General features: G+C 36.7%; 4 protein-coding genes and 1 long non-coding RNA gene across 9 annotated transcripts; 3 read left to right on the forward strand and 2 right to left on the reverse strand.

Moving 5' to 3' along the window:
• Positions 1-7: 7 nt before the first annotated feature.
• LOC130494550 (glutamate receptor 3.5-like) lies at positions 8-3,578 on the forward strand. 3 transcript variants are annotated; one of them, XM_057004841.1, is made up of 6 exons: positions 16-427; positions 554-1,911; positions 2,000-2,277; positions 2,381-2,412; positions 2,487-2,896; positions 2,976-3,578. In XM_057004841.1, exons 1-6 carry the CDS (start codon positions 118-120, stop codon positions 3,426-3,428), a joined length of 2,841 nt encoding a protein of 946 aa, XP_056860821.1. In that variant the 5' UTR covers positions 16-117; the 3' UTR covers positions 3,429-3,578. The 3 variants fall into 3 exon arrangements, with proteins under 3 accessions (XP_056860823.1, XP_056860821.1, XP_056860822.1); XM_057004842.1 differs by having other exon boundaries at positions 203-427; positions 562-1,911; XM_057004843.1 differs by lacking the exons at positions 2,381-2,412; positions 2,976-3,578 and having other exon boundaries at positions 8-427; positions 2,487-2,846.
• A 680-nt stretch (positions 3,579-4,258) lies between these two features.
• On the forward strand, positions 4,259-5,057 carry LOC108847843 (uncharacterized). The gene has a single exon (XM_018621196.2). The coding sequence runs from the start codon at positions 4,405-4,407 to the stop codon at positions 4,939-4,941; it is 537 nt and encodes a 178-aa protein (XP_018476698.2). The 5' UTR covers positions 4,259-4,404; the 3' UTR covers positions 4,942-5,057.
• A 935-nt stretch (positions 5,058-5,992) lies between these two features.
• LOC108846574 (uncharacterized) lies at positions 5,993-8,457 on the reverse strand. Its single transcript, XM_018619795.2, has 9 exons — positions 8,108-8,457; positions 7,692-7,739; positions 7,522-7,581; positions 7,258-7,341; positions 7,070-7,174; positions 6,858-6,971; positions 6,674-6,774; positions 6,483-6,594; positions 5,993-6,398 (listed from the first exon to the last, which is right to left on the reverse strand). The coding sequence occupies exons 1-9, from the start codon at positions 8,429-8,431 to the stop codon at positions 6,270-6,272; spliced, it is 1,077 nt and encodes a 358-aa protein (XP_018475297.1). The 5' UTR covers positions 8,432-8,457; the 3' UTR covers positions 5,993-6,269.
• A 2,921-nt stretch (positions 8,458-11,378) lies between these two features.
• On the reverse strand, positions 11,379-12,705 carry LOC108846726 (uncharacterized). Its single transcript, XR_001948703.2, has 3 exons — positions 12,245-12,705; positions 11,692-11,759; positions 11,379-11,607 (listed from the first exon to the last, which is right to left on the reverse strand). It is a non-coding gene; the product is annotated as an uncharacterized LOC108846726 (long non-coding RNA).
• Positions 12,706-12,757: 52 nt separating this feature from the next.
• Positions 12,758-15,948, forward strand: LOC108844412 (uncharacterized; the record flags this gene model as incomplete). Of its 3 annotated transcripts, none has more annotated exon segments than XM_057006074.1 (15): positions 12,758-12,895; positions 13,214-13,331; positions 13,455-13,557; positions 13,682-13,764; positions 13,870-13,908; positions 13,987-14,079; positions 14,162-14,278; positions 14,358-14,453; positions 14,556-14,669; positions 14,744-14,797; positions 14,874-14,921; positions 15,004-15,154; positions 15,242-15,407; positions 15,483-15,552; positions 15,639-15,948. In XM_057006074.1, coding segments are annotated over 13 exon segments (1,410 nt in total). In that variant the 5' UTR covers positions 12,758-12,895; positions 13,214-13,331; positions 13,455-13,475.

Raw genomic sequence — 15,948 nt, forward strand, 5'->3', positions numbered from 1 at the left:
ATGGTCGTCAGTGCCTCTTCGATTGGGTTCCCTTTTTTTTCTCGACTCCTAATCATCATATGATTAATATCATGAGCCTGTAAAAACCAGTTCTTTTAGGTTCAAAAATCCGAAAAGATGGGTTTTTTCGTGATGATTAGTGGTGTTTCTATGGGACTTATGCTCCTATGTGTTTCTGGCTTCTGGGTTTTGCCGACAGAAGGTGCAGGTAGAGGAAGTTTCTTAAGAAACTCTTCCTCTTCCCGGCCTAGCTCTGTCAATGTCGGAGCTCTGTTTACTTATGATTCTTTCATAGGAAGAGCAGCTAAACCCGCGTTTATGGCGGCCATTGAAGACGTTAATGCTGACCAGAATATTCTCAGGGCAACCAATCTCAATATTGTCTTCCATGACTCGAACTGTAGTGGATTTGTTGGCACTATGGGAGGTACTTTTTCAACTGTGGGTTTAGTAGTAGATTAATGATTCTGTCCTACTATTGTCTTAGAGCTTGTTGTATTGATAAATCTCTTATTGGTCTTTGGATATGATGATAAGTTTTCTTATTGTGTAGCTTTGCAGGTAATGGAGAACAAGGTGGTTGCAGCCATTGGTCCACAATCTTCAGGAATTGGTCACTTAATCTCCCATGTAGCCAATGAGCTTCATGTACCTCTCTTGTCATTTGCAGCAACTGACCCGACGCTTTCTTCACTACAGTACCCTTATTTCCTTCGAACCACACAGAACGACTACTTCCAGATGAACGCGGTCGCTGATTTTGTATCCTATTGCCGATGGAGAGAAGTCGTTGCGATCTTTGTTGATGATGAGTATGGCAGGAACGGGATATCTGTATTAGGCGATGCTTTAGCCAAGAAACGTGCCAAGATCTCTTACAAGGCTGCGTTTAGACCTGGTGCAGATAACAGCTCGATCAGTGACTTACTGGTTTCTGTTAATCTGATGGAATCTCGCGTCTTTGTTGTTCATGTGAATCCTGATTCAGGTTTAAACGTTTTCTCTGTCGCCAAGTCTCTTGGAATGATGGAGAGTGGTTACGTCTGGATCGCCACTGATTGGCTTCTTACAGCTTTGGATTCAGTGGAACCGCTAGATCCCAAAACTATGGATCTTTTGCAAGGAGTGGTTGCTTTTCGCCATTACACACCTGAGAGTAACGAGAAGAGACGGTTTAAAGCAAGGTGGAAACACCTTAGATCCAAGGAGAGTTCAGGAGGTGATGATGGTAGCTTCAACTCTTATGCAATGTATGCTTATGATACTGTTTGGTTGGTAGCTCGCGCTCTCGATGTTTTCTTTACCCGAGGCAATACAGTGACTTTCTCCAGTGATCCGAATCTGAATAAAACCAACGGTACCAAAATCAAGTTCTCAGCGCTTAGCGTCTTCAACGAAGGGGAGAGGTTCCTCCAGGTCATTCATGAGATGAATTACACAGGTCTGACCGGACAAATCCAGTTTGATCCAGAGAAAAACCGGATCAATCCAGCATACGACGTTGTAAACATTAACAGTAGAGGTCCACACAGAGTTGGCTACTGGTCGAATCATACAGGCTTCTCAGTCGAGTCTCCTGAGACGTTTTACTCTAAACCTCCGAACACATCTGCAGAGCATCAACGTCTTAATGAGATCATATGGCCAGGAGGAGTAACGAAGAAGACGCCACGAGGTTGGGTGTTCCCTGACAATGGAGAGCCGCTCAAAATCGGGGTGCCTAACCGCGTGAGCTACCAAAACTATGCGTCTAAGGACGATAACCAGCGTGGTGTTAAAGGATATTGCATAGACATCTTTGAAGCTGCGGTGCAACTGCTTCCGTACCCCGTCCCACGTACTTATATACTATATGGAGACGGGAAGAGAAACCCTTCGTATGACAATCTCGTAAATGAAGTTGCTGCAAATGTGAGTCTTACTTGTTTGTTTCATTTACTCAGGTCAAGTAAATGGATACTATACTAACCTCTCTTTTTTATGTTTAATATCTTTTTAGAATTTTGATGTAGCGGTTGGGGATATTACTATTGTTACAAACAGAACCAAGTTTGTAGATTTTACGCAGCCATTTATGGAATCAGGGCTTGTGGTGGTAGCTCCAGTGAAGGGAGCCAAGTCTAGTCCATGGTCCTTCTTGAAGCCATTCACTGTAGAGATGTGGGCTGTTACTGGACTCTTGTTTCTCTTTGTGGGAGCCATCATTTGGATTCTTGAACATCGCTTTAATGAAGAGTTTCGTGGACCTCCTAGGCGTCAAATCATCACAGTTTTCTGGTTAGTTCCAAGTTCCTAACATAAGATGTGACAAAAGATGAGAAAAAACAAAACAAAGGCACTAAAGCTTTACCACTTCCTTTTTTGGTCTTCAACGTTGCAGGTTTAGCTTCTCAACAATGTTCTTCTCTCAGAGTACGTACTCGATTACAAACTAGAAACTTACAAAATATCAAGCTTTCAAGTTTTAAATATTCTTGTTCTTTCAGGGGAGAACACGGTGAGCACTTTAGGGAGGTTTGTGCTACTCATATGGTTGTTTGTAGTTCTGATCATCAACTCAAGCTACACAGCCAGTCTCACTTCGATCCTCACCGTTCAACAGCTAACATCTCGGATAGAAGGAATGGACAGTCTAATAATAAGCAACGAACCAATTGGAGTCCAGGACGGTACCTTTGCATACAAGTATCTGGTCAATGAACTTAACATAGCTCCATCAAGAATCATTCCGCTTAAAAACGAAGAAGAATACCTCTCTGCTCTTCAACTTGGTCCCAGAGGTGGTGGTGTAGCAGCTATAGTCGACGAGCTTCCTTACATCAAAGCTTTATTGTCAAACAGCAACTGCCAGTTCCGTACTGTTGGACAGGAGTTCACCCGGACAGGCTGGGGATTTGTACGTATAAAACCGGTTAAGCCTTAACTCATTTTGTTGGTCCTCCTTTTAATAAACTTTTTGTTATGGGTCATTGCAGGCTTTCCAGAGAGATTCTCCTTTAGCTGTGGACATGTCAACGGCGATCCTGCAGCTGTCTGAAGAAGGAAAACTTGAGAAAATCCGCAAGAAATGGCTTACGTACAGCCACGAATGCTCAGTGCAGATTGCAGACACAGAGAACTATCAACTCTCGGTACAGAGTTTCTGGGGACTGTTCTTAATATGTGGTATCGTTTGGTTTATTGCGCTCACCCTCTTCTGCTGGAAAGTTTTCTGGCAATGCCAACGGTTAAGACCAGAGGAAGAGAGTGATGAAGTCAGGGCGAGCGAAGTAGCTAGTTCGTCTAGATCAGGGAGAAGTTTGAGGGCAGGAAGTTTCAAGGACTTGATCAAGGTTGTGGATCAGAGAGAAGTAGAGATCAAGGAGATGCTTAAGCATAAGAGCAGTAAGAAACTCAAAGCTAGCCAAAGCTCAGCTGAAACTCCATAGAGACGAGTTAGAATGTAGATGAAAAAAGAGTCACACAATTTGTTTAAAATAGTTTAAATAAAGATTTAACGTTACTTACAAATGTAAATAAATTTTATCATAAGATTTTGTAATGGACCTTAAAGATTTTATCACGCAAGTTGTTATTTTTTTTTTTTTTGAAAACACATATCACACAAGTTGTTTAAAGTACTGTTTTTGGTAACCATCATGGCTGTGTTTTATGTTTGAATCGGAATTATCAACTCAATATGGATTGTCAGTTAGTTGCCTGGTTGGGTTTGGTCAACACCGTAGCCACAGGTAAAAACTCATGGCAAAAACAGAGCCTAGCGAAGATTGTCACAGCTGTGGTTGATCATAGTGGTTGGCCTTACATCATAGTTAGGTTTTTAGTTCGCTCTAATCAATTGCTTCCCCAATGACCCAATGTTTTGTCACATATCTGCTAATCTCGTTAGCCTTTTTAATAGTTTCTTTGATTGTCTAAGCCATAATGTTAATTGTTTTGTAACTTTGTTGGTCTTTTCCATTGCTCATCGTATTTTGCTTTGTGTTATAATTATGTTGTTTAGATTTAACCAAAGTCGTAAAATTATAACGACTTTGTTAACTAGTCCCCGAAACTTGAGGTTAGAATTCGTTTAAGAATGCTACTCAGTCAAAATATATTAATAAAAACCCTTTTTGCAAGATATCCGCAACAAGAATTTTACAAAAAAAAAAGATCTAACAAGAAGATACTAATTACCATAAAAATCAAACAAAATATTCGAAAACGAAAATAGCATGAGTTGTGTTTGGTTAGTTCATGTTTTCTCATACAAAACAAGATCTTGAAATCAAAAACTAAAAAAAAAAAGAAAAAGAGAGAGGTTAAATCACAGAAGTGACACAAACAAACAGAAGAAAGAAGAAATGAATCTTTGTCTCAACTATCAAAACCACAAGATTTGGTGGAGAGAGTGTTGAAGCAATGAAGGTAAGTGTGGAGATAATAACGGGGACATTTATAGATACGGAGGTGAGTGAGAATGCTACGGTGAAGGAATTGAAGGAGAAGATTGCAACTGAGGTGAAGTTATCAGTGAAGCGTTTGATACTTGTGGTCAAGGATGGAGAGGAGAGTAGAAGACTGGTGAAGGATGATGAAGATGAAATGAAGCTGATAGATTTAGGAGTGAAAGAAGATTCTCATGTGTATTTGTTCTTTAAGCATCCTGATTTGGTTTGCAAGGAAGATAGATCTCAAGGAAGAGTAGATGATGCTTCTGCGGAGGAGGTATCGTCGGAAGCAGAGAGTAAAAGAGGAAACAAAGAAAAAGGTGAAGAGGCAAAAGAAAAAATAGACGGTGAAGAGGAAGATGTAGGGATAAAGAATGGTGAAGAAGATAGAGAAGAAGAGAAAAAGAAGAACAATGGAGAAAAAAGAAAGGATGATCATAATATTGAAGAAGGAAAAGAGAAAGCAAGAGAGGCTGAAGAAGAAGATGAAATGGATAGAGTTTCTTGATTTGGTTTGTTAACTATTCCATATTTATGAACTTTTCTTTTGTGATTTATCTTGTCATAATGTTTCTTGTTCTACAAGTAAACAGCTTAATGAAATTTTATGATCTGTTTGGTTTCTTTTTCTTCTTAGCAAAAAAAAAAATTAACAAACAAGAACAACTTCTTTTCCTTTTAGGCTTTTACCATATGACTATTTTGGTTTTCATAAACAAACTCAAATTCAGGAATAGCCTCCAAAATAGGGCATCTCTGAACTAATACTGAGCGATATCCATTTGGACTTGAGACCATATATGTACGAACTAGCAGTGTTCCAAAAAAAAAAAATATACGAACTAGCTATGTTGAATCCACAACAGGATGAGAACAACATTGCATTGCCCAAATTACATTGCATAGATCATGAAATCTACTGTGCAATATTATAAGGGGTTTTATTCCCTTGTGTCCACCGTTCAAGTTATCTCTTCTCTTGTACGAAATGCTATTTTTAATCGGAATTTCCATAAACCGACTTGGGACATGTGAGAGATTATGAACCTAAACCCGTGTATATATAGTGACGAAACAAGTCAAATAACTTGCAAGAAACCGGGCTTCGTAGCCTGGTGGTAATGGAACCTCGGCTGAGGTGCCCGCCACCCAGCTTCGAAACCCGGCCACAGCGATTTAACATCCTTACTGCTGGGGCGCTGGACCCCTTCGGGGGATATTTGGGAAAGTGGCTGCCCAGACACCAGAGATATCAAAAAAAAAAAAAATAACTTGCAAGAATTTAAAATCTTGACAAGTACTTGGTATGGTACTCGTTTTAAACGAGTTAAATACAAGTATTAAATTTGACTATTTGAACAAGTCAAATCGAGTATAAGCATCCAAAAATTAGCGGGTAATAGCTCGGTGTCTACCCCTAGCAGCAGTTGAGTGGAAAAGACATGGGAGGAGAGACATATTTTATTGGTATATTCTTTATGAAATTATTTCAACCGCTAAACCAAAACTAAATACTTCCTCTGTTTCATTATAAGTGTCGTTTTAGACTTATGCACACGGATTAAGAAAGCATTTAATTTTGCATATTTTCAATATAAAAACATCATTACCGATACAATTCAACCAATAGAAAAATAGAATGGAGAATAAAGTTAATAAATTTTGCATTGAAACTCTAAAACGACACTTATTTTGCAACGAAAAAAATTCTCTAAAATGACACTTAATATGAAACGGAGAGAGTAATATCATGACAGTAGTTACTGAAAATCTATAGCAGCAATTATTTAGCCTAACTTTACTGTCCTCCCGAGAAACTCTCTGCCTTGAGATTACTTAACTTCTGGTGGAAAGATATAAGCGGGAACCTATGGCTATCCCGACGACAGCAACCGTTAGCGACTTGAGAATATACTTCACTGTATATTTTGATTCATTCTTCGGTATCTCCAACAGATCCTTCAACTGCAATACCATTAGCACAGTAATGATTAGCTCAGCCCTGTTTTGTCTAACGAACTCGAGATTGACAAAAGATTGTGAACTAACCTTTATAGGTTGGTTCCAGTTCTTCTTGATCCCTTGAAGATGTCCTCTACCAACAACTGCCACGACCGATCTATGCTCACTTGCAACTCTTGACAACATACATGCCATGTACCTGAGTTACATAAATGCAACATTTTGCTATGATCATCATTATGATGGTGCTTAGGTGGAGAGGGGAAGACAGTACTAACTTATCTCTCTCATGCACGAGTGTATCCATGAGAGATGGAAACTCCTTGCTCATCTCTTGAATCACCAGTGTCAGCATATCCACATCGTTCATAGGATTTAGCTAAAAAGGACCAAAACAATTGAATCAGCCACTAACTCAATATTTATATACTCGCAAAAGCTTTGTAAGCAAAGACTTTTTACCATCTCCTTAAGTTCCTCAGGTCTGGGTAGAAAGACAGGTTGAAACACTGAGCCGTACAAAAACTTTACTTTGTGCCATAGAGGCATCTTAGCCCACGTTCTCTTCAACGTGATCTGCTTCAACAGAAACTGATTAAAAACTGATATACCAATGCATAACGTTCCTTAAGAGAAAGATTTAAGACACATATTCTTGAATGACACAAATTCACCTGTACTGGACGATCACCTAGAATCACCTTGCCACCATATTTGTCTGCCTCTTCATATGCCACACCAAACTCGGGACCAGGTAAAACATCAAGCCTGCTGGCGATCTAACATATGCAGAAGAACGTAAACCAATGGTATGAAAACATTTAAGCTATCATGAAAGACGATGTAAACCGAGGAAGCATGCCTTTGCAAGAAACCATCCGTAAGCTAATCCGAATGCGTTATGGTTCTTCTTCCACATGTCTATCATCTCCAACATCGTCGGAATCTGCAAAACCAAAAAACATGTGGCACAACATAACAACTTAAGTACATTCTCTAGGCAATGATTCATTCCCATTAGAAAAAAAAAAACTTGGCCATCTTCTAGCAAAAAAATGGGAAGATAATGCACGATATAGACTATATAGTCCAGATGTTGTAAGAGTTATTTGTTGAGCAAAATTACCTTCAAAGCCTGAGGAGTGAGAAAAGACAACCGACTTGAACACAGCTCCACGAAGACAACCTGAAAAATTCATCAGTCACGTACTTAGAGAGAAAGATACATGAAAGAGTTTTTTTTTTTTGAAGGATGGCTTGATACATGAAAGAGTTGACAGTGTAAAGAAGAAAAACCTCTGGTTTCATCAAGCTAATTATAGCTTCAACTTCTCGACATGATTCCTACAAATTAAAAAAAAGAAACGTAAAGATCAAAACAGCTAAACCAATGCATATGAATGCTAATATAATAGTCCTATCAAGCAATCAGTTTATAATCATTCATCATCATCCAACATTTTCAAAAAATTACAGAATCAGTCCCCAAGATTTAAATCTTTTACAACAAATACATCTCCAACAAATACACATCACAAGATCAAAACAGCTTAAACCATTGCATATGAATGCTTATCCAACATTTTAACCAAACTACATAATGACTTCCAATCTAGAGGAGCGATTCATCTATCTTATATATTATTTATGATTCTTTCCGACTTTCGATGTGGGACTAAATCTCTAATATTTCGATCTTTAACATAAAATACCTCTGAAACATGAGCAGTGCCAATCACATAAACATCGCAAGAACCTCCGTCCGCTGTGGAATCGCACGTTAGAACCATAACGTTTTTTGCGTATTCCTCAGGCAGCTCCAACTTCGTCGTCTCCACCGCACAATCACCGTCATCGTCGTCACTAGCATCAACGACCGAAACGACGCCGGTTATCAGTGAACCGGAACCGCTATGTGCTTCCTCCTCCTTATCCACATGCACTATGATGTGGCTATGGTCATCGACGTGAACGAATTCATCTCCGAGTTGAGCCGCCGTCTTCGGCTCCAACAGTATTGACGTCGTCGGTTCCATTCACGATAGTTAGACCACCACGCTGATATAACGCTTATACAGTTTCTCTTCTCGCCTTATTATATACTTGTTTTTTAATTAGTTTAAATTTTTTAAAATTAAATCAAATTAGTTTAGCTTCTTTTTTTAATATAGATGAAAAGAGGAACAAGAGGGTGGCTTCTTGCACTATATAGTTGAAGTAAAATCTAGTTCCAAAGTTTATTTCTTCTTATAGTTATATAAATTCTCATTGATTCAATGCTGCTTTGTGGAAATTTTATTAATAAATTGAGAAATTATCTATTTATTTTACTTATTTTATTGATCTATTAAGAAAACGAATATTTTGTGGAAAGTGGTAAGTATTCTACTAGCTGTTACCATTTTAAGCGATAATATATATTTGAGTCCATCGAAAATAAAAAACTGAGTCAAAACAAAAGGAAACAGTAATATCTAAATGAATCCGATAACTTGGGATGCAAAATCATGAACATGTCAGTCAATTTTTGGGAGGAGATTTATTTATGGGAAAATTGTTCTTTAGACCATCATTATTGGTGGAATTCGAAGATTTCCTTAAGAGGAGAGAGGACCTCGAAATGCAGGGACCGAGGAGGAAAGATAAAGGAAAATCTCTGAATTAAGGGATATTTTTTAACCATTTTCCGACCAAAAAAAAGTTTAAGTCTCTTAACTTAGGGATTTCTCCGGATCCCTCTAATAATGATGTTTTTAGTCCCAAAAAACAACAACTACGTCATATATTAATTTAATTTCTCTTTTGTACAATTTTTTCTTCTAATACCTTTTACTATTTTTAAAATAAATTAAATAAATAGTTTTACAAAGAAAAGAAAATATCAAAGAATAGTAAATACTAATGAAATACCTATATCAATTTATCGATATATTTTTCAGTTCAAAAAATGTTTAGATCATAATTTTATATTTTGTTCTAAAAATGTAGAATTGACATTCTACATAGTAGAAAATGTAATATATTTTTTTCATTAGATTTACTATGTTTAGAATATTTTTTCTATCGTAAATATAGTAATCTAAAATTATTTGGAAAACACATTCTACGCTTAACTTATAGTTCTAAAATCTGTAGAAATCAAAATCTACACATTACAATAAATCTAAAACCTGTAGAAATCAGAATCTACATATTACTATAAATTTAAAATTAGCAGAAATAGATTTCTCCATGTTTACTGTATTCTATCTATTTTAAAATAAATATTCTATGGATAATGATAATATTAGAAGAGAATATTTATTAATAAATAAGAAAACATAATATTCCTAAATATTCTCTTTTAATAGTAAAGGGTATTAGAGAGAAAATGGTACCAAAAATAAATTAGACTAATAGATTATAGTTGTTGTTTTTTAGACTAAAAAACAATTTTCCCAAATAAATAAACTCTTAACTTAAACGCTTACACAATCTCACAAAACCAAAGTTTCAAGAAATAGTGTCTTTGTCAAAAAAAAAAGGTATACGAGTATCTTAATATATTGGATAGAAATTTATCAAAATGCACTATAACTCTCCCATTACGAGCTAACAGCACCTCTCTATTCGTAGGACTAACGAATTAATATAATAATTTTACGCTATAATATACTACTATTTTTGAAATAAAAATAAAATATATACCTCAATTTCAACTTTAATTATTATAACATTTTAAATAGGAAGAATAACCAAATTTAATTAAAAATTGTTGTCTAATTAAGAAAAGCATGCACAACATGAATTAATTAAACTGGTCTCGTGGTTTAATGGTAAAGGAACCTTGGCTGAGGAGTTCGTCTCCGACCACAGCGTATTTAATATGGTTTTTGTTTGGCCTCGAGGATCTTCCTCGCCAATTCTGATTGGACACAGTGAGATAGTCGGAATAAATGAGAGATTCAGATACCTGTATTATCAAAGGAAAAAAAACATGAACTATTTAAGTGAGAAATGACTATAATATATTCATTAATTTTATTGAAAATACTAGTGACAAAATATCATATTAAGTTTTTTTGGTAATACAAAAGATTCTTCTGTTTCCGAAAATAAGATTTTCTAGAATTTTTTGTTACACAAAATAGATTTTATATATTTTAAAAGTATTTTGTATATTTTTAAAAATCATTAAAGGAGAATGTTTGAGTTGATTAAATACCATTGGTTGATAATTATTAGAAAATGTATATAAATATTTATTATATTTTAATATGCGTGAATATTTGGAAGTAAAATATCCATATATTGAGTACACTATACATTTACATACACTGTATTTAAAATCACCAACTTCTGGATTATTTTCCTTAAGAATATTATTTTCCTTAAAAATATATGCAAAAAACCGGGCTTCGTAGCCTGGTGGTAATGGAACCTCGGCTGAGGTGCCCGCCACCCAGCTTCGAAACCCGGCCACAGCGATTTAACATCTTTACTGCTGGGGCGCTGGACCCCTTCGGAAGATATTTGGGAAAGTGGCTGCCCAGACACCAGAGATATCAAAAAAAACATTTATACAAAATAAACTCTAAAGCGTACTCTATTTGGAGGTTTTACACCTGACACAGATGAATTGCTAAAGTCGATCAAATGGAGTACGTAAAAACCGTTGACCAAAACAAAGACTTCCAACAAAGGACATTGCTTTTCTTAATGTTAATCTCGCTGTCGTTGATTATTTCTAGGAGTTGATTACATTCAAAGACACTTTTTGTTTTTCTTTTACAACAAGAGACACTTTCTACTTTCGAGACACTTTTTGGTGGGGTCTACATATTTTTTTGACATTTTTACCCTTAATGAGAAGGAAAAAAAGATTTTTGTGGATATGGATACATGAATATTTATGGATAGACAGATACATGAATTGTGGACAACGAATTTAACTATATATCTCTTGTCCACAGATACATAATTTTTTTGGACAGATAGTTGTGGACGAACGATTTTAACTATATATCTCTTGTACACATCTACATACATAGTATAAATGATATTGTCTGAACCAATGAATTGTGGACATACAAATTGTGAATTATGAATAAAAGAAAATGTGACATAAAATCGTGGACAAAGAAGACTTCATGTAAATTTTGATAATGTGACATCCATGTACATACCTTTCCTACACTACGTGGCTGCTTTAACCATCTCTTGATCTATGCAACTGTTCACAAAGAAGACAGCTTGAATCGTCAATAAGAAACAAACCTCTTCAGTGACAAAAATAATAAAACCAAAACCTCCGAACCTGTTTGTTTCATGGTCACGAATAATCTGGTGTTCCACTATGGTCACATACTTAACAAATAACTTCATCTGAACAACAAAAACAACAACAATAAATACAAAAAAAAAATGGTATTTAGATTTTCCACAGCAATTTAGAAACTTCAATTTATAATCACGTCTTTTAGAACATGTGACCCAATGCAAGAACGAAACTACTAAACATGAACTCTCAAAGACCATATCTATGCAGATGACATATAATCAACCTTTTTTTAATCATAGACACTATGTTTTCTACTTCTATCCACAAGTAAGCTACAATCTTGTTTTTAAGAATCATTCTTGTATAAGCTACAAAAAGTAATCAATCAGAAGTCCCTACAGTGTTTAACAATGCTAAAAGCCCATCAGTAGAGAATCAGAGCACTTATCGACTTCAAACCCTCGAGTTCATCCAATTTTGCTCTAGCCAAAACATTAAGATCCAATTCACTAACAATCATCCTCCAAAATTGCACAGATTGAGCCTCCCCCCCCCTATAAACCAATATCGTCAAAGCCAAGAAATTTACCTTTTGTTTGCGAAAATGGACTTCGGACGGTGAACGACGGCGAGGATGAGGAGGAAGTCTCTGACTTTTTATCGGCGACAATCCACCTCAGACGGAGAACGACGGCATCGATGTGAGATTCCGGGGTGGAGACAAACGACGGAGGAGACATGGTAGCAAAAGGAGAACATCGTGACTGTTCCAGATCTTGTCGAGAAAAAACGATGCGAGTTCCGAGTTCTTGTTGTAAACGAGGAAAATCACGGCGGTGAATGGTCAATCCAGTGCTACTGGTCGGAGAAGAATGGTTGGTTACGCTGAAAGACGGCGTTGATTAGCGATTTCAGATTTGATTTATTTTTTGTCGCGTCTTTTAGTCGAGAGAGATAGTTAAGTTGGAGGCCAAAATAGACTTTTCATATGGCAAAAGTGTGCCTCTAGTAGAAAGTGACTCTAGATGTAATAAGAAAGACAAAAAGTGTCTCCCAATGTAATTTTTTCTATTTCTAGAGTCTTTATTTGTTGTCATCAAATCATAATTAACGTTTCTTCTTTTAAAGTCGTGTCTCTCTCTTGGGGGAAGGTACCCCGATAGTACCAGTAATTAACAAACGTTGATTGCTTCTTCATTTTCTGGGTTTGCGTTTAAAGTCTTCCTTAAATTCTTACAACGTAAGTTTTAAACTCAATGCAATGTTATAAAAGTAAAAGAGGTTTGGTAATGCGACTGCTAGACTACAAAGAGGGTTTTAATTCCTCAGGTCTTAGTCATCCGTCTCTCATCCACTACTAAAAGCCATCGACTTTTTGTGATTCAGATTGAATCTTTTTCAATTTTTATTCAAAAATTGAATCTTTTTCCCCTTTTATTCCAGAATTTTCCCTGAAAGTATCGATTTTTTTTTTCAGAATCTTATTTTTTTTATCAAAGTTTCAAAAAAGTATCTATTTTTGTGTTCTTAACGTAATCTGGATGCAAATTTTCTTCAGGGTAGGAAGGAAATTGGTGAAAAGTTTCCTGTTTTGGAAAGGTTTGGTTTGTCTTCTTCTTCTTCTTCTTCAAGGGGGGTTTTTAAGCAGTCGGTGAAAGTTTCCTGCTTTTTGGAAGGTAACTATTTGTCTTCTTGGTTTTGGGAAAGTTATTCACTTTCATGGCTATTAATTATACTGTATTTAGTGGAGTTTCTTCCTGAGATTAGGTTCTAAGCTTTTATTTTGTTATAATTTGAAGGTTTTGCTTTTTGGCATATATATGTTTGGGGGTGTCTTTCCTGTGCCTGTGAATAATCCTCACTTGCGCAAATCTGGAAGTAGACTCATCATCACCAATCTTGGTAAGCACTAAGCACCTTCTCTTGTTTTTTTTGTTGTTTATCTTTGGATACTAGAAAAGTCAGCTCTGAACTTAGTGGTTTTAAGAGAGAGTATAACTGTAACTGAGAATAAGGTTTTTGACAGGAGAAAATGACTTGAAGAACTCAAGTATGCAACTAGGTACAATTGCAAAATTGCGAAGCCCTTTAGTCCTTAGCAGTCTCAAGGTTCTCTTCATTTCCTCAAGTTCTGTACTTTCTGTGGAGTTTTGATTTTGGTAGCATGTTTCACTAATGGACTGATTTGAGATTTTTAAACCATGATTCTTTCAGGTTGCTCTGTATGTTGGTGGTCTTTATGTTTGTGGCAAGGTTGGAGATTTTTGTATTTTATCTTTTGATTTTGCCTCCATAGTTTTTGAACTCTTGTCACATTATATGAACTTGCAGATTGGATGGGAATCTGTAATGAAAATGGGATTAGACACACGAGAGCTGTTCTTCTATGAGACGTTTCTGTATTACAACCCTCTCCTTCTCATTGTAAGTCTTTTGTCTAATCAGTAAGCCAAACTCCTTAACGTGTGCTTGTTTCCTCTTAATATTATTATTATATGACTTTCAGACAATGATGGTTTGGCTCTGGGGTGTTAACTTGTGGGTGTTTTCTCGAACCGGAGTCGATTATGCAGCAATATTTTATCTAGGACCAGATCATCTTAGTCACAAAGAGATATGGAAGGTATTAAAATTCCTTAGTTAGGACCTATCTTCATCCTTTTTTACATTCGTTTCTAAAAAAATCTGATGGTGACTGACAGTGTGCTAGGTGGATGACGACGATAATATTAACTAGCATGACTGCATATCTGTATCTATACTCGCATGGAGATGTATCCTTGGCTGCATCTCAACCAGTGTAATAGATGCATCTTCTCTTAAATGCTATATTTTTTAAAAGGTTTTTTTTTTATTCATTTTGTTGATAGAGTTTGACAATTTTTTTTTTATGTTTACAGATTGTTTTGTATCTCTCCGCTGTGATCATTCTGATCATCCCTTTTGATATCTTCTACATGTCCTCTCGTTACTACTTGCTATGGACTTTTTGGCGCATTCTCTTCCCTGTCCAGGTACATGAATACATTAATTTGTTTTTCTTGTTGAAGATTCAAAAGTTGTTTGCTAAAGGTATTGTCACAAACAGACGGTGACGTTTTCAGACTTCTTTCTAGCTGATATCCTGACATCTTTGTCAAAGGTAACACAATCTATTTTAATCTCCTTACCTTATGTTTTGAATCTATGTTCTGAACAACAACAATTTTTTTGTGCAGGTTCTATCGGATTTGGAGCGTTCTGTATGTCGTATGGTCCATCGACAGGTCAGTGAGTCATCTATCCTCTTCCTTAGTACTAAGTTATCCATCTCAGAGCCGGTGAATCTGATAGATTCAATCATTGCAGGTGGCTACTGTTGCATGGTTCGAAGCAGATTCGGTTTGTGGGAGCCATTCCGCTGTGATTCCATTGGTTCTTGTCCTACCTTATCTTTTCCGCCTCTTCCAATGCATTCGTCAGTACAAAGATAGCAAAGACATTGCAAACATCTGGAATGGTATGTGTAATAGAAAAAAAAAACTCATCCTTTTTTGCTTTTTGTCTGATTTGTAGTAATATCTCTGCCCTGTCTATTCTGTTTCAGCTGGAAAGTATTTAACGGCAGTGCCAGTCATCTTTCTATCAGCACTCAAGTATTTCATCGATCAGGATACATGGACTTACTCCATTCAGCCTGCTTGGATCCTCTCTAGCCTAGCTAACACTTTCTTCTCCTTCTTTTGGGATGTTTTACGCGACTGGGATCTAAGGTAACACACTTGAGTCTATATAAGAACAGAGGATTCAGGTTTGGTTTCCTTTAAAACCTTGTCTTGCCTTGGTAGTGTCTTCACTCGGATTTTCAAATTCACCAAACCAAATCTTTGCTCCCATCTTCTCTATGGACGCCGTTGGGTAAAAACAACAACACTGCATGATACTTTTAAAACTTAGTCATCTTCTTTGATTTTGCAGTTAAACAGTGTGTGAACGTGTTGCAGGTGTATGTTTGGGTGATAGGAAGCAATCTAGTGCTGAGGTGGACGTGGACGTACAAGCTATCAGCTCATCTGCGTAACAACTACATCACGGTCTTCATCATCACTCTTCTGGAGATTTACAGGCGGTTCCAGTGGGCGTTTTTCCGTATAGAGAACGTGTGGTACAAGATCAACAACCCCAAGCGTACTACTACTTCTTCTCATCAGACGAATCCTGTTTCGCTCCAAAACGATAACGGTGGTGGCGAACAGGAGAAGTTGCTCGCACATAGTCACAACAACAGTCTCGGTGTATAAAAACAATGCCACA

The sequence above is a fragment of the Raphanus sativus genome, chromosome 3, assembly GCF_000801105.2.
Source record: "Raphanus sativus cultivar WK10039 chromosome 3, ASM80110v3, whole genome shotgun sequence".
NCBI classification, from domain to species: Eukaryota; Viridiplantae; Streptophyta; class Magnoliopsida; order Brassicales; family Brassicaceae; genus Raphanus; species Raphanus sativus.

Excerpts from the sequence above, each read along its gene's own strand:
- LOC108847843 (XM_018621196.2), top strand. The coding sequence starts at position 4,405 with ATGAAGGTAAGTGTGGAGATAATAACGGGGACATTTATAGATACGGAG.
- LOC130494550 (XM_057004841.1), top strand. The coding sequence starts at position 118 with ATGGGTTTTTTCGTGATGATTAGTGGTGTTTCTATGGGACTTATGCTC. Across the intron at positions 2,278-2,380 it reads CAAATCATCACAGTTTTCTG|GTTTAGCTTCTCAACAATGT; the intron begins GTTAGTTCCAAG and ends TCAACGTTGCAG. Across the intron at positions 2,897-2,975 it reads CCCGGACAGGCTGGGGATTT|GCTTTCCAGAGAGATTCTCC; the intron begins GTACGTATAAAA and ends GGGTCATTGCAG.
- LOC108846574 (XM_018619795.2), bottom strand. The coding sequence starts at position 8,431 with ATGGAACCGACGACGTCAATACTGTTGGAGCCGAAGACGGCGGCTCAA. Across the intron at positions 6,972-7,069 it reads TAGGTGATCGTCCAGTACAG|ATCACGTTGAAGAGAACGTG; the intron begins GTGAATTTGTGT and ends CTGTTGAAGCAG. Across the intron at positions 6,399-6,482 it reads ACTGGAACCAACCTATAAAG|TTGAAGGATCTGTTGGAGAT; the intron begins GTTAGTTCACAA and ends ATGGTATTGCAG.